At 41.7% G+C, this 22271-nt stretch overlaps 1 protein-coding gene across 3 annotated transcripts; it reads left to right on the top strand.

Moving 5' to 3' along the window:
• Positions 1 to 217: 217 nt before the first annotated feature.
• On the top strand, positions 218 to 20219 carry LOC308301325 (deoxyribonuclease-1-like). Of its 3 annotated transcripts, none has more exons than XM_080745277.1 (10): positions 218 to 460; positions 3120 to 3219; positions 4865 to 5069; positions 6375 to 6475; positions 6785 to 6871; positions 12749 to 12864; positions 15005 to 15093; positions 15871 to 16046; positions 17322 to 17466; positions 19913 to 20219. In XM_080745277.1, the coding sequence occupies exons 2-10, from the start codon at positions 3209 to 3211 to the stop codon at positions 19958 to 19960; spliced, it is 978 nt and encodes a 325-aa protein (XP_080601403.1). In that variant the 5' UTR covers positions 218 to 460; positions 3120 to 3208; the 3' UTR covers positions 19961 to 20219. The 3 variants fall into 3 exon arrangements, with proteins under 3 accessions (XP_080601403.1, XP_080601401.1, XP_080601402.1); XM_080745275.1 differs by having other exon boundaries at positions 219 to 460; positions 15005 to 15138; XM_080745276.1 differs by lacking the exon at positions 3120 to 3219 and having other exon boundaries at positions 220 to 460; positions 15005 to 15138.
• Positions 20220 to 22271: the final 2052 nt, after the last annotated feature.

Genomic DNA, 22271 nt, shown 5'->3' with positions numbered 1-22271 from the left:
AGAGTGATGAAACTCTCACAAAGCGATGCGGGAGGGAGAGAGGGAGGGGAGGGCATTCTCTGGAAAGTGTCTTTTCAGGTCAAAGCTCTTGGGTGGGCATAGAAAAAAACAAACATTTCCCGTATTCCCCTCCCCTTATTTCCCCTAAGGGGAGAGAACCGTACTAGGATAGGTCGAGGAGTTAGAGGGAGGTACAAAAAAGGGGGAGACTGTGAAAAAGCAGGTTTTTGCACACTGACAGAGGACAGCTGGATATCCATTACAAGCATAACCTTAGATATAATACTTAAAATAGGAATTGAAGTGCCAGAGTTGTAACACACTTAGGTGATAGAGCTCCTTGGGACTTTATTAATTTCTAGAGAGGGTTTAGAAACCCTGAATTTGTATTCAGGCAAGGAGAGAAGACTGCTCAACTTAACATCATCTGCTCAACAAAGACAACGGGTAAAAGAACAAGGTGAGCATTTATTTTTTGAATAACTTTTATTTTAATCCATTATTGGAATTTTGATATTTTCCACTGAGACTTCAAACCTTTCAGTGGGACTGAACTTAAAAAAGGACGACTTCACCACTTTTCAACCTATCTTCATATAATTGGTCCTCACTAATGTTCATGATAAAATAGCATCATTTTTTCTACTCGGTCTGTGTCTCAGAGGAGGGCTGTGGGCAGTTCAGAAACCCATCGTCTTGTGACATCATCGATGGAGAGAGAAAATGCAGCCAAAATGTTTTTTTTTTCTTTTTTCTTTCAAAAATATTGTTTTAAAAAAATCTGTCAAACGATGATTTCACAAGACTATGGATTTCTGAACTTCCCACAGCTCTCCACACTTGGACAGAGTAGGTTCTTTTTTTGCTATTTTTTTATGAACATTAGTGAGGACCTATTATATGAAGATAGATTGAAAAGTGGCAAAGTCGTCCTTTCATTGAAATAATTGTTACTGTTTTGCTATTATATATATTATATTTTTGTATTGTTATTCATTTTTTGTATTATCCCTACATCCTCTGGTTTAGGCAACAAAAGTTGTATGTTAACTAGAAAAGAACATTTCTAAGAGATTTTAAGTGTGCCTGCAGCTCGCTAAGTGTGTGCAACCTTGTGTAGCTCTGAAACATGTCAAACTAGAAGAAGTGCTCTTCCGAGCACAGGTCTCCACCAGCCACGTACACGTCCTGGTGGTGTTATAATAGGCCAATGTAAAAAGGGTGGCATGTGTTCTTCACCAATCTTAGACCTTTCATGGTGCCACCATGAGGCTGATCTGAACATTTTGTAGTGTAATTTCTTCCTTGGCCTTTTGCGAATGTGCGTGCACAATTTCATTACAATTGCACGCTGTGTTTGATTTGAGGCATTTTGTTGGAAACGGATCAATCCTGCAAAGTTTGGAGGCCAATCTTAGCCAATCAGGATTGAATATTTAATACGGGACAGATCCGTCTTGATCATATGACTGTAGAGATACTGTGTACTGATTTGTGTTAATTTTGGGTAAAATCTGGAGGAGTAATATCCAAAAATGTGTCTTACATAAGTCGGCCTCCTGGTGGCGCTATAAAAGGCTGATGTGAAAAATACAAGGAAAGGGTTTTTTCTTGGCCTATAGGGAGTGCGCTTACAAAGTTTGAAACTGATCACCATGAGGCTGATTTAAAAAAAAAATTGAAGTGGCATTTCTTCCTCGGCCAAGTGGGAACGTGTGTGCGCGATTTCATGTTAATGGCACTCTGCGTTTGTGATTTGAAGCATTTTGTCCAAAACGGACCAATCTCACAAACTTTGAAAGCCAATCTCAGCCAATCAGGATGGAATATGGACAATCAGACAGATCCATGTCGATCACATGACTGTAGAGATACTGTCTACCGATTTGCGTGATTTTTGGACAAAATCTGTACCATGAGGCTGATTTCAAAAATTTGAAGTGGCATTTCTTCCTCGGCCTAGTGGGAACATGTGTGCGAACATGTGTTGATATACAAAACGAGTGCTCTTACCCCAATCTAACTGAGTTACCCAAACTAACTGTATCATATATATTGCGGGGGTGACGTAAATCATGCGGCAGTTATTACGTGCCGAAATATGTGGCGAAATTACTTCATTACTTAAGTATGGCGGATTACAATAACTGTTTTGCCATTGCATGGCAGGCACACTTAATAAGTATGGCGGATTACAATAAGTGTTTTTCATGGCAGGCACAGCACACTTAATTAAGGTAAAATACAATGAAAATACAAATATCTTTGGAGCATCTAAAAGTGAGCTATGAGGCCCGCTTTGTGTTACATGTTAATGTTCAAGGTTCAATTGGCTCTATGCACAGAAGCCATTTTGGCTAGAAGTTGGATGGTCTTCTCACTTCCTTCAGAGGTGTTACCAATAATACTAATGAAGGCTCTGTTCCATTCTGCTCAAACAGAGTCAGGGTGCTGATATTGTGCATGTTGGCTCACTAGAAACACTCTGCTACACCAGGGGGTGTCAAAGTGTGGCCCAGGGACCCTCGTGCTTCCTTGGGGGTTTCAAATGACCCCTTAAAAGGTGTTACTCTGAGAGTGTTCAAATGGAACCAAATGCAGGCGTAAAAGGTTTGAGAACCACTGTGCAACATGAAATGGAACAGAGCCTTCATTATTATCATTGTTAACACCTTTGAAGGAAGTGAGAAGACCATCCAACTTCTCTCCAAAATGGCTGCTGTGCATAGGGCCTATTGTATTGTCAACAATACCATTTGCAAGTAAAAGGCATGTAAGATTCATTGTGCGCTAAAAACCAACACAGCAGCCACAGTCTCAAGAGTAAAGCTCCTTACACACCGGGCGAATTAACGAATAGCGAATTTGAGAAAAAGCGAAAAGGCGTCTGTTTTTTATTCGCTCTTGCAGGCAAACTCTTCTCTCTCTCTCTCTCTTGGACAGTAGGCTACTCAAGTAAATGTACTTTTTAGGGTCGTTTCACACTCTAATAAGGAGCCTAACTAATTTCGGTTCGGGAGGGCTCCCCGACCCGAAATTATTTAGGGTCGGGGGGAGTTCATCCATACTTTCTTAACGGCTGGTGCCGAAGTCGCTTGTAAATATTTGAGGTCCCGCAGGTCCGTGGCATGACAACGTTTGTGGCCGATGAATGAGCGTTGCAGGGTGGATACATATCTGACTGGCCCTCGCGCTGCACGCTGAATGAATGGAGGTCCAGTGAGTAGCAGCTCCAGCAGCAGCACCAGTTACGGGGTCTCTTCTCTCTCTCTCTCTCACTCACACTCACAAACGCTCAAGGTCTGTCAAAAACATTTAATCTACAAGCTCACATTATAGACGTACCGCCTCTCTTGCTGCATGCATGTCATCACAGTCACAACTCGTTGTGGAAAACCTATCAACACGGAACACTAACAAAGTTGTGTTTAAGCTCTTTTCTCTTTAAAACGGTCGGTGACGTGTTAGCGATATGTGTGTGTGTGTGTGTGTGTGTGTGTGTGTGTGTGTGTGTGTGTGTGTGTGTCTGTCGTGTGTCTCACGTGCGCGCCTCCCTGTCCTGTCCATCACTCTCGTCTCCAGCCAGAGAACCAGCTGACAATGTATCCGCTCTGCGACGCTCAATACATGGCTGCAAGCATTGGAAGTCGGCGTGTCTCCCTCCCAAACGACCGCTATGTCCTTGGCTTCACAGCCGAGCATATGAACTTGGAGCCGGGCTGAATGAATGAGAAGACACCGCTGAGTACCGAAATTAAGTCGGGAGGTCACAACATTTCGGCAGTACCGTGGAGCCGAGTTTAGTCGGTTGAGATTGGACATTGCCGAACTGAAATTAGTGTGAATTACAGTGTGAATCGACCCTTAGTTACTTTACACCACTGCTGCTTCTGTCTGCTGCTGGGGAACGGTGAAGCGGGTGAACCATCTTTGTTTTGTTGAGATCACGTGATTTTGGCTGTGTTCTTCTTCGGTGATGCTGGGATCATTCACAGACTGCAGACAAGTGCTCTCTATCATAAACCACCTAAATTAGGCTTAGACGAGTGACTCGTCTTTGGCACTGAGGTGGAATTCAGATCAATCAATAATCAATGAGAAAATGAGGAGACAAGACAATGTATTAGGTGGTGGTGGAGGTGGTGGTGGTCAAGTTTATGTAACATGATATCATGGACAGAAGTACGGTTTAACACTCTGGACAGTGGTAAAGTAGTTCTGCCAAGAGACATCTAGATGTGAGACATCTAGACTATTACAAGCTATCCAGTATCAATGACGTATCATAAGAGCTAAATATTAACAGTTCTACTGCCATATTTATTATTTATTTATTTGTGCTGGTGCCATCAAAAAGTAGCTTACCTTTGCGATGTTATAGAAAATTATCTATGCATGATTTCCAAACATAATCGTTTTCAATGGACATATATATATGTACTGTAGCCAAACTGATGGCAGGGGGAAGCCTTATAAGCAAGGAATGAATGTGAAATGGCACTCCTCACTTTCCTAGTTCAGAGTGTAGAAATCGTTTTCTAGATCAGGTCCACAGAATACAGCCAGGAAGTGATTTGGGACTCCATTGATGTTTACGTGTGGTGGAAATTTGAGAGCAGCGTTACGGGAGCTGTTCTTACTGTACACACCCGTGTGACCCCTCATCAGCTTACAGTGCTCAAACAAGGTAAAAGAGCAAGCGATGCGCCGCGTTCAGAATTGGGACGAGCGCTAACGTTCGAAGCAGTAAACGAGTTTCAATGAACACATGATTTACTCTATAACGTCACACATACTCGTATTTGGCAGTAAAAGAGTTTTAAGATTCCTTAAATTCACTGTCACCTGACCTTTCCCTCCCCAGGATGCGTTTGGTGTGTTGTCTGGTCCTGGTGCTGGGAGGGTTGCAGCTGACCTGTGCTCAGCAGCTCAGGGTGGGAGCCTGGAACGTCCGGACGTTTGGCCCGTTGAAGGCCAATCTTCCGGGTGCTCTAGCAGCTAAGCTAAATAGACCACCGACAGCTCAAGAAACCCAAAAGGCAGTCGACATCCTGGAGTACATCGCCATGGTATGACTGCAGGCAGGGGTGTCGCACCAAATTCCGGGCTCTCGCGGGCCCCCCATGAATGTTCTTCATGAGGGGAGGGGGTTTGAGCCATTTAGACTGGGAACGCATTATTACGTACATATTAGACTGAATTCTTAAGTACGAAGTTGCTGTGCATAATTCTCAGCCTTGTGCAGGAGAAGAGATGAGAGAAGCAAGCAGGTGTTCCTCCGTTCAGTTTATTAGACACAGACAAACAGAGAACAGCGATTCCTGGAGCATTGGACACCCGGCGAGCCGGTGGGACACACACACAAACATACCGTACATGTTCAGGGTAGCTTATATTAGCCATTCTGTAAATTATTGCAGGCCTGCAGGACTTATCTTTAACCCAAACCTCGAAAAGAGACACACATAGGGTGAGAGTGACCCCAGCTGTTGTTCAGTCACTTACATAAAAAAAATGCTGGCTCAGCTTAACCTAATACTAAGAATATGGAGTTCTTAAGATACTAAAAGGGGACACGGGGAGAACATGCAAACTCCACACAGAAAGGCCTGTTCGCCAACCCCACCTTAGGGTATGGGCACTGACTGATGATGACTGATACTGCACTATGTTACATTGAAACTTTAAAGAGGTGGTGCCATAGTTTTGTTCTTTTTCTGGTTTGCATGTGATAGGAGATTGACAGTACTTCATTAGCCCCACTGGTGTGGTTGTTATGAGCAATTATGTAGTCCTTTTGTATTTTGTATTTCTTCCTGGAGGCTGACACTTTGCGGGTCAAAAGTGGCAATCCAAAAACACATAAAATGGCATCATATAATCATCCCCTCCCCTTTTACCATTCACCAAACACTGTGGGTGTGGCTAACTTCAGCTGGGTCACCACCCACCATGATAACCAGGCATACTTAATGAACTGATGGGTGTGGCCACATAAAAAACATTTTTTTTTAACTCTTTCTGTGCAATCTTTTGGAAAACGTCCTCCTCCTAGTATAATCATAATACCTGATAATCATGTTTTAGGGGGGAAATAAATCATGGAACTGCATCTTTAAGCGCACACTTACATTGGGAAATCTATAACTATACAGTTATTGTGAAGAAGCAGAGGCCATATTGTAGTTTTTCCTTTAAATAACCCTAAAATCTCCTAAGCCCACAGTAACGGTGTACACTTTCAGTAGACATTAAATTCTATGAAAACATGAAAATAAGTTCAACTGATGTTACAAGTACATTTAAAAAGCAATGAACAGTCAACAAACGGGTAAAAAGTAATGTCATTGTTTCCTTCTAATTGTGTTTTGTAGGTTATCCGTCAATATGATGTCATTCTGATCCAGGAGGTGATAGACAATCCAGCTAATGTGCCTGTAATCACTGCACTGATGAACAAGGTCAACAGCGGCCCGTAAGACCATCTCTGTGTTCCAGTGATTTTACATTGTTTTCAATCAATGTCCAGGTTGTATTAGTAGCACTGAGAGGACATGGTGGTCTCCTGGTCAGTTGCGCTCAGGGCCACATGGACAGAATAATGAGCTGGGATGAATTTAAAACATTATGTTTAGGCAGTGGTGGAAAGTAATTAAGTATGTTTACTCATTTTTTACATACCTTTACTCAAGTAATTCTATTTCTTAATACTGTTATAGTTCTGCTCCGATACATGTGTCAGAGGCAAGGTGTGTGTAAATGTGTTTGTGTTTATTCATCTCAGAGGACGTCCACAATATAACTGCATCTTCAGTGATCCACTCTGTCACGGGGACTGCAGTCACAAGGAGCGATACCTCTACATCTACAAGTACAGTAAAACACATGATATCTCTACATCTACAAGTACAGTAAACACATGATACCTCTACATTAGAGATGCGCGGATAGGCTTTTGAGGCCATCCGAATCCATCCATGCAAATTAATTATCCGCCCATTATCCAACCGCATTAATTATATTATCCAATTTATATATCCGCATCCATCCTCATCCGCAACTTCCATAATGTCAAATTATTATTATTTTCTGGTATTCTCAGAAATGCATTCATTGATTTAAGCCCTTTGCACACAGACGCGTTTAACCGCACGGATAAAACGGACAATATAATTTTTTGAAAAGAAAACAATGATTCTCTATGACCTCATACGCACCGGCTCCAAATTATCCGTGCGACGAGTGGCTGCCGCCGTGCGTTTTTTTCTCGATCGAACCCAGTTCGATTCGTGCGTCTTGTCGCATGCGGTAAAAAACTCATCACTCCTTTTATGACTCCTTTTTGGATCCGCAGCGCCGATTCCGCACAGCCTTGCACACCAAATCCAATGCGTTTTATTCATGCCGCAAACAAAAAAAACGCAACTACAGACAGGCAGGCAGGCACGTACACACATAGACATTAAAGGGGGCTTGAGCCCTGCCAGATCAGTCTGTAAAAAGTGCACATGAATACATTTTTTTACTATGGTAAAAAATGCAAATGTCCCCGGGCCCTTTCCATACCATACTGAAGGCTGCATTCAAGAGAATTGTCCACCAAAAGGCCCTTTTAGAAATATCAGCCCCTGCCTCTCTAAAATTTCTCTGCACGTCCCTGCAGACAGGCACACACTTACACACCGAAGAGAGTGAGCGAAACAAGAGCGACAGAGAGAGAGGAACAAACAAACAAACAAACACACACACAGCTTTTTAGTGGGAAGTTTAACTTACCTACAGTAGCCTATACTTTGCAATTTGCGTGAGGTGGTGAAGGATCTATGAAAGAGATTCAACTTTTTACATAGAGGTAAGTTTAGCGCAACAAGGCATGCCGTGATGCTGATGCCTTTAAGTGGTCGCAGCTGTATCGTTGGAGCACTGGTGCCTCGTTATGAAAAATGTACAAATTACACAAAATAACACATACTCACACAGACATTCAGAGATTTAGCTTTTTTACTGTTAGATATATTATGTCATAATTTATTTCCTGCGTTATTTCATCCGCGGTTATCCGAAATGAATTAATAATTATATTTGATTGATCCAAATCCTCCCTCACCGCGGATCACCGTGGTGCACCGCGGCTAAAACCGCCATCTGTGCATCTCTACTCTACATCTACAAGTACAGTAAAACACATGATACCTCTACTGGGGAAATCTCACTCTTTCAAACGACCGCCAGTTCAACAAAGGAGCGTCGGGAGGGTTAGCGACCAGAGTTGGGGTCCGTTACTTAAAAAAGTAGTGGACTACATATTACATATTACTTTTGAAAAAAGTAGTGCCTTACACTACTTTATTACTCCCTGGAGAAAGTAACTAGTTATACTACTCGTTACACTACTTTTGCGTTACTCCATAAAAAAGCCTGAGATGCATTGCCAACATATATTAGATGTATTAAATATTTATTATATATTATTATAATATCTAATACAATACAGTTATGTTGTTCAGTGAAGTGAGTCCCAGGGCTCACTGGTGGTCATTTGAATGAGTCTAATAATAATAATATTAAAGCTGCAAGCAGCGATGACCGGGCCCTCGCAGCTCTACCCACGTCACAAGGGGCAGCGGTTACACTATTACACTTATTGCCCTTTTACACTTATTGCCCTATTACACTTATTTCACTATTACACTTATTGCGCTATTACACTATTATACTTATTACACTATTACACTTATTGCGCTATTACACTATTACAGTTATTACACCTAGACAGTTACACTATTGCACTTATTACAAACCATTGAAAAGACATAGCAAATAGGAACTATCAATAATCGACCAATCATAAGAGGGGGCGGGGCTAATTTAAACCAATTAAGAACAAGGACTTTGAATCAAGTAAAATGACATCACCCACAAGTTTGTGCGACGAACGGTTGATGAGTTCTAGCCAAAAAAAGGAACAATCAAGTATCGACCTAGTCTCGCGTGGCCAGACTGTTGCCTCCGCGATTTGGCCAAATGCTCCCGGCATACAGTCTGGCAAACCGGAATAGAAATGATGAGTGCGAGATAAAGCGGATGTGACGCAACCGCTCCCTTGGTGCAGTAGCAATAACATATCCTACTAGAAGCGTTATGTCTCCTTTCTTTATTTTTTGGGGCATTATTTCATCGTGTTGTTGGTGTTACTTCCATGATGTTTTCAAACGTTTTCTTAAACTATACACCCATAACAAGAATAGGCCGCTCGAATGACTTCGTCTGAGCTATTGTGTTTCTGTTATGTTTCCAATGGGACTACAGTTCAGTGCAGCAGCGGCTACTTCCGATACTCGCCGTTCGGGAGCTGCCGTTCCAGACTCTATATAGCATTCGGAGATTGTGGAATAGTTGTCTGGCTACGCGAGACTAAAGAGTCCTTAACCTTAATTGGCGCTTCCTTCGCCAAACAGGAAGTGCCCTTTGCCAAACAGGAAGTGCCTCTAAATCTCATGAACCGTTTGTCGTACAGACTCTGTACGACTGCTGGTGTCATATCACTTGATTGTCTTTAGGGTCTCAATTAAAATACATGTGTGCACACGCATGGCGTTTGGAACGTATCAATATTATATGAAGTCAGCGTGTGTGATTGTGTAAGCTACAGGCTAGTGTCATATAGCCTTGATGTACAGATTGATGTTTTGATTGTTTTGAAATGTATTGAATAGGTTCTCGATCTATGACTACTATAGAGTAACGAAGTCATGATGTGACTCGCTCATCCCCCGGTTCACAGAATTAATTGCTCTATGAAAAATAACATTGGGTCATCTTAAAATTGTCTCATATAAGCATTGTGGTCCAAAAATAAACAAACTGTCTTGGCGATATTTGATAAAGTCTGTTTCTAGCGAAGATTTCACTAATTTGGCAACAGTAACATTAGCGTTTTCTCAACATCAGTTGATTCTCCATATCCATATGAGTCAAACCGCTGAGATTATTTGTTTATGTTTGGAACACAGTTCTTGTTCTTATATGACGCGATATGAAAAAAAGTCTATGGGAATTCAGAATGGGGGTGGGGGGGAGGGTAAATGACGTCAGACTTCGTTGCTCTATTAGTGATGTAGCTTAGGGCCAGATTTTAGCAAAAAACAGACACGGCTGACAAAAAACTAATTATTTCCACGTGTTCTCCATCACCATAAGTTTCATTTCGGATGTTGGGCCATGTCATCGATGGCAGATGACGTCTTCATGATTCTGAATCCATTGCAAGCATTTTTTTTTGCATAAAAAACATTGCTTGGGTTAACCGATAACTAGCCCAAGGAATGTTTTTCATGCAAAACAAATGCTTGCAATGGATTCAGAATCACGAAGAACCCCTAGTTTGACCCCTCACATGCTAATTAAAGCAGACTTTTTTTCTTTTTTTAATATTTCTAGTGGAGTCAATGGGACAGTGAATATACAAATGGCCATAACTTTTTTTCGCGATGTTTCCAGCAGAGCAGGCCTCTCATTCTGTGGACCTTAATGACCAAATTAATAGAAAAAACAGAACTAAAAAGCACAGCAGAAAATCACAGGTCCCCTCCCATTTTGGTGGCTGGGTCCCCGGCTATTTCCCATTCATTTCTCAGGAACACTGCTCTCAATTAGGACATTATCACCTTTACAGTAAAAGCCAGGTTACAGGTCCTTCCCACCAAACTCAACCTTCCCCTCCACCCATGCACCTCATTGTTTGCATCACACCACAGGGCTTGTTACAGAAACCATGTCACACATTCTGAATGGCTGCTATGCCTATAAAGGACTTTTCATAGCATGCCACCACAGTTGATCTCATAACAAAGGACATATCTAAACCTTTTGCACCGTCTGTGAGAATGTACAAACATTCCTGTGTCAAACCTTCCATGTTTCATCTCTGTACAGAAAATCCAGAAATATTTGCACATCTCTCTGCTAATACACCAGATGTTGTTGTTGTCAATGAAGGAGACAAATCAGTTTCCATTCTTGAAATGGCCTGTACCTTTGATTCTAGCTTAGAGGAAGCCTTTATGACCAAAGTCATTAAATACCAGCCGCTCCTACAAACCATCACAGAGCTAGGCTAATAGGTGGAATCTATTTGTGTTCATCTTTGGCAGCCTTGGACATGTACATAGGTTGGTTCTAAGAGGCTTCCAACAACTTGGGATGCCAAAAAAAGCAGCTAAACGGCTTGCAAAGTTCTGTGCAATCTCTTCTACTATCGGTAGTCACCAAATATGGCGAAGGTGTTGTTACATGTACCCTTGAATGTGTGTGGTTATTGGATATTTGTCCAGGATTTGCTGAATGTACATTATTTACAGCACCTTGTAATATTTGTGTCCTTGTACTTGTATCTCTTATGTGGACATGGTACCACCGATTTCCTCCACTTCTCCTCTCATACAGTACTGCACATTTAATATCTTTAACTTCCAGGCCTGACCATTCTAGAAATGCATCAGTCTTGGTGAGCATGTTTTTAATTTCACTCTCTTCCCTGGAAGCCAACTGGACATCATCAGCAAAGCCCTGTACTGGGTTTGGGGAAATCACACCACGGGGTGCGCATAGACATAGCCACTTTAACCATTGATTGATGGCAATTATGAAGTTAACTGCACTCCATGGGCAGCCAGTCTTAATACCTGTCTGAAGTGGTATAGGTTGAGTCAGATTTTTTCCACAGATAACCTGGATGAATGATTCACTGTAAACATCCTTCACAATATCTATACACCTGAGGTAGTTTTATTTCCTTGAGTGATTGAATCATGACATTGTGAGAAAGAGTCCCAAAAGCATCTCGAAAATCACAGTCGTTGAGAATGATCTGGATCGCTTTGGATCTTTTATGCAGCCAGAGGTGAGCCAGTTTGTTTTGACTCACTTTTTTCCGCCTCCCGCTGCGACTCGCTCCTGTCTCCAGGGACGGCAGAACGGTGTCCAATAGGAAGCGAAGCTGACCGCGGATCCATTCCGTCGATGTTAAAACTTCAGGCTGGGGATGTTCCAACGGCAACTTTTTCAGGACACGCGCCACATATTTAAGCAGTCTCAGCTCAAAGGCTCTGCCACTGTGGCTTTCTGGTGTAAAAACACCGTTCCTGAAAAATATCCCACTTAGCAGCGTGACGAGACGTCTCCACTTCTCCGGATCCCCGGAGGCAAGGTAGTTGGTTTCACACTGCCGCTGAGTGTTGAGGCTGTCTCTGTAGCCGTTCTCCTGCTTCTGGAAGGCCATCCATTGTGGTTCTGACAGCGGTTTGACGTACTGCTCGAACGACAGGTCTGGCGGCTCTCTTCCTGGTAGTCCCTCCTGGGGGGTCCATAAGACTTGCAACTGCATCTTATTAGCACCTTATTACATTAACAGTGGTAATTACAACGGGTGTTTTTCAGGTTTCTTCAAACCATTGTGTGTGGCGTTCTCCTGCACCTAGCCTCCGGCTTCCCTCCAAAAATGCGCGTCTGCGCGCACACACACACACACACACACACACACACACACACACACACACACACACACACACACACACACGAGCACACACACACACACACACACACACACACACACACACACACACACACACACACACAGTGAACCTAGCATCTAAATAACAATCAAACAATTTAATAAATAGTATTCTTTGTTTTTTCTTTTTCATTTAACCATGAACCTAACCTAATTTGGTTTCATTCTTGTTGTTAGAATGAGCACAGTGAGCATAGTACCGGCAACTGATACCCTCCAGTACCGACCTGTTCCTCTACGCAACACTTTCACCCGACCACCTTTCATTGCCAGGTTCCAATCCATCGTTCATGGTAAGCTGCATCAATTACTTAGTACAGAATACAAAAACTATTATTGAACTCAAGTCTCCATAGTTTGAGTAATCAATAGAAAAAAAGGTCATTTTGGGGGTGAACTACTCCTTTAACACAAATTCTTAAAACAATAACGGCTTTCTCAAAACTGAACACACAAAAGTGAAAACCTCACACACAAAATGATAAACCCTTCGCAAGATGACTCTTGGCCATCAAATCTCTTGGCCATCAAATCTCTTAACTGCTCATAACATGGAACTATTGTTTTCATTTGGTACACAGAAAAAAAAATCAGATGGTGTTGTAGGAGTCCTAATCACAGGAAAATGTAATGTTTTGTAAGGTTTTATAGTCATAAAGGCCCTTTTCCACCGGCAGCGATAACGATGCACGATAGCCATAAAATATCACAGCGATAATTATGCCTTCACATTGATGTCCGATAAAGTTATCGGACATCAATGTGAAGAGGCGCTAATTAACAGCCGCTCGCTCAGAGCGTACCTCGAGCTGTTTGTCAGAGACCCAGTTCCATATATCACTGTGATCTTAACCACATCGTTGTTGATCCTAACGATGTAGTTGTCGGGCTATCGTTGTCTTTATCGGTGTTTGGTGGATGCTGCCGATCCACTTAAATTGAAAACCCACTTTTTTTAATCGTTATCGTCATTGTTATCGCTGCCGGTGGAAAAGAGCCTTAACTCATACATCATAAATCATGCTCTAATTTGCATTTTGGAGATATTTTTCACAATAACAACATATGGGGAGAGCGGGGTAAACTGAGACACCGAGTTAACTGAGACACCCCCTGTATCTAGGCAATGGAACACATTTGTGGTCATGTGACCATATATTTTCAAGCCCCTTGAATTTCCCACTTGTCATGAAAAGAGAGACCTGATAGTGCTTAACATGCTTTTTTCATAAAAAAATGTTTTTTGCATGTAAAAGTAAATTTTCTTGCTGTCAACATAATCAGCTGTTGTGTCAAAGCAAATTGATGCAGGGAGAACATTTTACATCATACATGTTGATGAACTACCAACTTATAAATCCATGTGATAGATGCTAGCTGAAGATTACCCTGAATTGATAAAAATATCCCTTTTCCCAAAATGTGGCTGTGGGGTAAAGTGAGACAATTGCTTCGGGGTAAAGTGAGACACTATCTCACATTATCCCAACATGATAGACTGGGAGAAAGCTGTAAAAACCTGATTAGAGGGTGTACCAAACTAGTCTCAGTTGATTCTTATGTATTTTCCCCTGTAGAATCCATTTCTGGTATATATATTTCTTTGTATTGTGCATAATTAATGAGATGAAAAATGTTGCCAAAAAGCAACGCTGGGCCTTGCAGGGTTAAGCATCCCAGAATACTGTCTGCATTGCCACAAGTATTTTGTTGCAAGCGTACCTCGCATTTAATATGTAAACCAACGGATCACTTCCATGCGTCACACCTCATGTCACGTCAAGATCCCTGATGTCATCAATATTAAGCCCATATCTGGGAATGCCCTTATATGGACATATTGGGCTCTATTTTAATTGTCTTAAGTACCAGCTCTTATGACTTAACTTAAGACTTGGAGGCGTGGCCAATGCTGTTTGACTGTTTTGAGTGGCCAAACAGCATTGGCCACACCTCCAGGTCTTAAGTTAAGTCATAAGAGCTGTTACTTAAGACAATCAAAATAGAGCCCAATGTGTCAGTCTCATGATAACCAGTGGTTGTGGTTGTCGCGACACGACGCCAGTCACACTTGAAAATGTATTCCGTCCTTGTCCCTTTTATGCCCATACATGGAGATCCTTGATGTCATCAATATTTAGACGATGATACACAAAAGATGAAGAAGAAGCCCATTTCTGGGAATGCCCATATATGGACATATTGTGTTAGTCTCTGTTGTTTCAGCCCCAAGGGACGAGGTCGCTTCTCGCCCCTTAGGGCGTCTTACAGGTGTGTGAGGTTTTCAGTTTTGCGTGTGCAGTTTTGAGAAAGCCGTTTTTGTATTGAGAAACTTGTGTTAGTAAAGGTGAAAAAACTGTATTACTGTAACACTTCACTATGTCCTCCTCCCTCCCTCTCCTGTATCTCTCCTGTATCTCTGACTCTCCACAGTTATTCAGCCCTTGCAGTTTGTGTTGATCCCCCAGCACACCAAACCCGGGAGGGCCGGATACGGAGAGATTGATGCTCTGGTTGATGTGGTGAGATATATCACCTACCCCCCACCCATCAGTTTGGGACCCCAGGTAAAACACGGATCTTACAGTCTTACAGCCCCAAATAAAAATCTTTAACACCATTTTATGATAATTACAGTATTTTTTAGGCTGGGCGGCCACTAAGTGGAGAGGTCCAATCCTTCTGTAGCACCAGCTCACAGAGCAGAGAGACATCACATGATTGGCCCACTGACTTGCTTATCATCTGAATACCAGCCTAGGGGGAGGGGGTTTAACCCATTTAGACTGGGGACGCAATATTTATTACGCATTGTTTTGTGCTTTAACTATTGAACAATAGCAGATATCTGCTATTTTTGAAAAATCTTGAAAATGTGTGCAAGTCTTATGTTTCTATGTCAGTGGTGCTCAAACCTTTAATGTGAAGGACCCCCACATTGATATGATATGTATTTGGCCATGGACCCCTATCTCAAAATATTTAGTTCCAGAACCCCCCCTGAAGTAAAATTTTAGTTACAAATGTAGGCTTAAAAAATGTTTACACAACTTTTCAAGTATAAAATAAAAATAAAAATCAATAGCTAAAGTATAAAATAATACTTTGGGCCCTAGTAACTCAGTTCCACTCAGGATCAATATTTATTTGTTTCATTGTATACATAAACTTTATGTATACAATGTGGTGTTCCTGTAGTCGGTGTATGTCCTATCGGGCTCTCTCTCTCTCTCTCTCTCTCTCTCTCTCTCTCTCTCTCTCTCTCTCTCTCTCTCTCTCTCTCTCTCTCTTCATAACAGAACATACTGCTGCTGGGTGACTTCAATGCAGACGGCACCTATGTCACTAAGATAGACTGGAATGACATCCGTCTCCGCACGCAAACAAACGAGTTCCATTGGCTGATCGACGACACTATGAACACTGCTTTGTCTCGCAGGGGCCCCCCCGTCCAGACACCCTATGCCTATGATAGGTAGACAGACTCGTACACACACACACACACACACACACACACACACACACACACACACACACACACACACACACACACACACACACACACACACACACACACACACAGGCATGGATGCACAAATAAACGCATGCACACTCAGACACGCACTCACGTACGTACACAAGTAAAATGAAAATAATAAAAATCAAACCAAGTTTGAAGTGAGTGGTGGATTTGGGAACACACACACACACACACACACACACACACACACACACACACACACACACTAGGGCATTAACCACTCAAATTCTTTTCAAGCCGATTCGACTTGCAGTAAAGTCGAAGTTGAATCTATCCGTCATTTTATGACGTCATCATATGGGGGGGGGGGGGGGGGGGGGACCACACAGATACATTGCTGTTCAACTTTAGCAACTTGTATTAAAGATCTGTGTCTTGACAACTGACATTCAATATAAATTATTATATTATAAAACATAGTAGGCCTACCTTTAGCCCTATAGCCAGGCTATTTGAAAATAGACGATCTACAAGCTCTGAAGCTCACAGCATGTTGCGCTGCGACCCATCTATGATCACAGCAGCTGCAGTCCATGATCAAGCAAGCCTAATTAGCCTAATTTATTCTCCGTCCCGCGACGGTTTTGCATGCAGAGAATAGCAGACCTTCAAGCTCTCATAACGGGCACATCCGCGATGCAATGTGAGTGACTTGTAGGCTACTGTATGAGTGAAGCAGTGAAGCTTGTAGCCTCCAGTCAGCTGTTCTTAGCGCAATGCCGTCCATCGCGGTGGCTGGGTGAAGTTAAATGACTCGCTATAGGAGCGTACCACACGTCTCTCCAGCCAACAAAGAAGAGGTACGAATGAACTGAAACATGCTGTCCCCAAAATAACACATTTGGGGAATTGATTACATGAAACAGGCACCAAGGCATGCATCTCAAATGTCTCTTTTTCTTCTTTTTTTTTCAACTTTCCCTGATGGGAGTCGACTTATGTAATCAAGTCGATTGAGTCGATTTTTTTTTTTTTGGTTAATGCCCTAACACACACACACACACACACACACACACACACACACACACACACACACACACACACACACACACACACACACACACACACACTCACACACACACACACACACACACACACACACACACACACACACACACACACACACACACAGAGAGAGACACACATAGATAATATAACATTGAAAAGAACATAAAGGCCACATCTCCTGTCACCTCTCTTTATTTCTAGGATTGTGGCCAACACCCTCATGTTGCAACGTGTTAAGGTTATCCCTAACTCTAACCCTACACGCTACGATGCGGGACCCGCGGAGTTTGATGTACTTTGGCCACCCCCCATTGACCCCACCAGCCCCACTGGTGCACGAATACCAGTAAGTGGATCTGTAAAAAAAAAAAGAAAAAAAAAGAAAAAAGGCCAACTTTTTTTCTTCTTCGGGTAATAATAATTTAGATAATTAGAGAAAAGAAAAGTTAACTGTTAAAATGTTTTCATTCACTGCTTTCTAGTTTTAGCGATTTCAATGATTTTGATTTCAGTGGGTGGGTATGGGCATGTGTACAAGTGGATAAATATGTATTTTTAGACACAATGGACTCATAATTAGCTACTTGTATGCTTGCCCCCACCCATCCCTAAACTCCATTTATGCCATGTTTTACTATTTAGAAAATCATCTTTAAATATTTCAAATAGCTGATTTCCAAGCTCACTACGTGTCGATGTACCGATCGGCTATTTGAAGTATTTTAAAATGTTTTTCAAAATAAAAATGAAATTAAATTAAAAAAAGGCAAAGATGTTTATGGATAAGGGTTAGGGTTAGGGTTAGGGCATGCACGAAAGTAGAGTTGAATAGGGTTAGGGTTAAGCCCATTCCCAAGATGCACCACAATCTTAGCCTGCTTCCAGACCATAGACACCGCCCATTCTCAGAGTGGACTCTTTCTCTGGTCTGGAGCTGATACACATGAATCTGGATTTATTTTCGGCTCGCCAATGAGCGCGGGGGGTGGGGGTGGGTCTAATGAATATCCAATCCGCGCAGCAGTTGAAACGATTCAAACAAAGTTCACACACACACACAGACAGGCTGAGGAAGGCGCGCGCACGCTGATTTCACCAAGCTGTTAATGTTGATTACATGTTTCTGGTCGCAGTTCTGTGTGGAAGCAGTCACTGGCACAGACAGAGACACACACACACTCCGCGAATAAATTCAAACCATAAAACACAAAAAACATTCAAAACCTTCAGTAAGACCCTAAGAACGGAACAATCCAAAACAATGATGAATAAATAGCTGCCTCACCATATGTTTTATATGTCATATCCGGTACGTCCAGCAGGTTAGCGCTGGAAGACCTGAGGGAGCGGTTAGGGACGTATCTAGACTTTTTTTGTATCTAGAATTTTAAAATCGATCCTAAAAACAAGAGGGAGCCAGTGCAGTGAGGCTAAAACTGGAGTAATATGATCTCTCCACCTAGTTTTAGTTAAAAGTCTGGCATTTTGTACTAGTTGTAGCCTATCAGTAGATTTCTTTGGGAGGCCAGATAAAAGTGTGTTACAGTAATCCAGACGTGAAAACACGAAGGCGTGGATCAGCGTTTTTGCGTCGTCAAGCGACAGATAGGCTCTAATATGTGCAATATTTCGAAGGTGAAAGAATGCTCTCTTAGTGACATGACTAATATGTGTATTAAAATTCAATTCTGCATCGATAATCACTCCCAGGTTCTTTACTGAGGTGTTGCTTTGTTTAGCTAGGTTACCGAGTCTACTTAAAATCAATTTATCATAATTGGCTCATTTGACCCAATTATGAGGACTTCTGTCTTGTCCTCATTTAACTTCAGAAAGTTGTCGTTCATCCAGCATTTTATGCTGGACAGGTAGGTCAACAGTGGTTCGAGGGCACAGGGGTCGTCTGGAGCTACAGACAGGTATAGTTGGGTGTCGTCGGCATAAGAATGGAAATTGACACCATGAGCGGTAATGAGTTCTCCCAGTGGCAGCATATATAGGGAGAATAATAGGGGACCGAGAATTGAGCCCTGTGGTACGCCGGAGATGGATATGCTGCGTTTGTCTGACTCAAAGCCATCTAAGCTGACACGTGGCTTCTGCCTGTTAAATATGACTGAAACCAGGACAGGGGCGTGCCTGTGTGCCCTACCCAGTTCTCCAATCGTTGGAGAAGAATTTAATGGTCCAACGTGTCGAATGCCGTTGTGAGGTCCAGGAGTAGGAGGACGGTTACCTTTTTATTATCAGCGGATTTATTATTCATGGGCAGATGTGACTTATGGGGGCTAGTAGTGTTACTGTAAATAGTAATACAGAAATCACCCGCTTATTGGGTCTAAAAATACATATTTAGCCACTTGTATGCATGCTTTTTTTTTACATTTTACAAGGTGCTGTTTTAGTTTGATATTTTGCTAAGCATGCACAGCAGAAAATGAGTCAAGTGTAACTCCATAAGGTGCATTTGTTTTACATGCTGCTAAGAATACACCATGGAAAAGTGGTAAAGTATGTGTCTTCTTTTTTTTTTTTTTTTTTTCTTTCTTCTTTTTTTTTTTATATATATATCAAAATAGTATTGAACTGAATCGAACCGTGAATTGTGTGAATCGTTGCACCCTTTAGCATGCTGTTAGGTATGGGCATAAGGTTTTAAAAAAACAGTGCAAATGATTTGGGCTTACCACCTGGTGGACTGTTGCAATAACTCAATTGTTGGGGCATTAAACCATATTGACCGCTTTATATGTATATGTTTTATATAATGTTGTCAATTCTCTTTTCCACAGGCAAGCGCTATCAGTGACCATTTCATTGTGGAGGTGTATCTGCAATAAGGCCTGCTGCATGAGCCCTGCTACAAGAAAACCAATCAACACCCTGAGCCCTGCTACAACAACCAATCAAACCCTGAACACCCTGAGCCCTGCTACAACAACCAATCAACACCCTGAGCCCTGCTACAACAACCAATCAACACTCTGAGCCCTGCTACAACAACCAATCAAAACCCTTCACTGAATAATTTGATTGATTTTGGTCTTCAGTGAAGAAATTATCATGCTCTTTTCGAGAATAAATAAAGAATTCAATCAATCAATGTCACAATGAATTATAATGACAATAAAATTACAGCAAATTACACCTGTCAGATCTGGATTATTTTGGCGTCTTCACTTGGGTTTCGTTGGCCATCAAGGCACAATACTTCTCAACACACGGCATGACTGAACGTGAGATTTAGAAATGGAATTAGATTTATCAGCAAACACTCAAACATATTTATCTCAAAATTTATAAAACGTCTCAAATGGTAGAAAAAAAATCAAGACTTGGCTTGTATGTTAGGGAAAAGTCATGAAAGGGCAAATATCTGAGTTTCCGGAGCAAACCCAAACCACCTCAAAATCCCAAAATCAGGCTCAGTCATACGAGTGTTAAAAACACACACGTTTGCTTACACACACACACACACACACACACACACACACACACACACACACACACACACACACACACACACACACACACACTCAACCAATCTCTTTCACTGATTTATTATAAATTATTGGTACTTTTTTTTAAGCGTGGGAATACTCACAGAGGTATTCTGATTGATTGATTGATTGATTGATTGATTGATTGATAAATTCATGACAGAATTATCCGGACAGCACAAAAAGTCATATGGTAACTAATATCATGTCATTCTAAAATCACTATAGCCTACTAAAACATTCGATAAAAACAAAATGAGACCAGTTACAGAAAACAAATAAAATAAAGAAATAAATAAAACATTACATTTAAAACACCCAATAGGAACCATACCAACAAGGTCATTTTAGGCCCACCCTGCTCTATAGCTTGCTGTGGCCAAATACTGTACATATCATTTTGGGGTATTCAATAGACTTGCACAAATCTTCAAGATTTTTCAAAAATAGCATAAGCTTGCTGTTGTTGTTGTTGTTGTTGTTTAGGCCTTGCTGTCCTGGCATTTGGCTTGTGTGTTTTCAGAAGGCTGACAACATCAACGTCAAAATGATGAAATACCAGGCCTGGTGTGAGATACGATCTACCGGACGACACGCTTCAACGTGACGTTGGCGATAAAGTCGACCACTTCTGGATCTTAGTCACTTCTTCTCTCTTTTTAATCAGTCATCAGTGACCTCCCATAGAGGGGGAAGGAAAGGGATCACGATTTCAACATGTATCCGTTCCATCAGCTTGTGCAGACACTAGTTTGGTCTGGTATACAGTAGAATGCAGTGGCTTAAAGTAACTAAGTAGATGTACTTGAGCACTACTTAACCAGCTCAGTGCCCTTGTGGTTAGAGTGTCAGTCCTAAGACTGTGAGGTCGGGTTCGATTCCTGGTTGGGTCATACTAAAGAATCTGAAAAATGGGACCCAGTGCCTCCCTGCTTGGCACTCAGCATCAAGGGTTGGATTGGGGGTCCCTGTGACATACTAGCATTATGTCCAGGGGGTGTAATTGTACTAATAAAATGCCTCACGCTACAGAAACAGGAGATAGGCTCCTGTCATGGCTCGGCAAGGCTTACTTACTGTACTTAAGTACACTTTTGAGTTGTTTGTACTTGACTTGAGTAATTCATTTCCAATGCTTTTACTTCTTCTCTACTACATGTCGGATCCAAATTACTTACTCCACTATCATTTAGCTTTAACTTTAGTTACTAGTTACTAGTTACTACAGTATAATATAATAAAACATACATAAACCACTATTTTATACCTTGGATATTTGAAAATAGACGATCTACAAGCTCAAAAGGCGTTGCTAGCTATGCGACACGTTGTAGGCTTGTAGATTTGCTATTTTCAAACATTACATACTTTTACTTTTGGTACTTTAAGTACATTTTGATGCCAACACGTTCATACTTTTACTGAAGTACATTTGTAATTCAGCACTTTTACTTGTAACAGAGTATGTCTACATAGCTGTAATGATACTAAACATTTTAGTACTTTTTCCACCACTGGTAGAATGTCTTGTTGGGGCTCGGATCTTTGTTCCGTGCTGTGTGTCAGTAGTGTACTTATGTTCATGTACACTGACATGGTTATGGGCTAAGTCTAAGATATGACCTCGTCAATCCCCGGCCACTGACGACCC

This window comes from Nannobrachium achirus (assembly GCF_963921795.1).
Source record: "Nannobrachium achirus genome assembly, chromosome: 16".
NCBI classification, from domain to species: domain Eukaryota; kingdom Metazoa; phylum Chordata; class Actinopteri; order Myctophiformes; family Myctophidae; genus Nannobrachium; species Nannobrachium achirus.
This window is presented reverse-complemented; position numbering and strand designations above follow the sequence as displayed.

What these genes read in the sequence shown, in the direction of transcription:
- LOC308301325 (XM_080745275.1), top strand. An exon ending in TCCTGGAGTACATCGCCATG is followed by an intron (nt 5,070 to 6,374) that starts GTATGACTGCAG and finishes TGTGTTTTGTAG; the next exon opens with GTTATCCGTCAATATGATGT. An exon ending in AACAAGGTCAACAGCGGCCC is followed by an intron (nt 6,476 to 6,784) that starts GTAAGACCATCT and finishes TATTCATCTCAG; the next exon opens with AGGACGTCCACAATATAACT.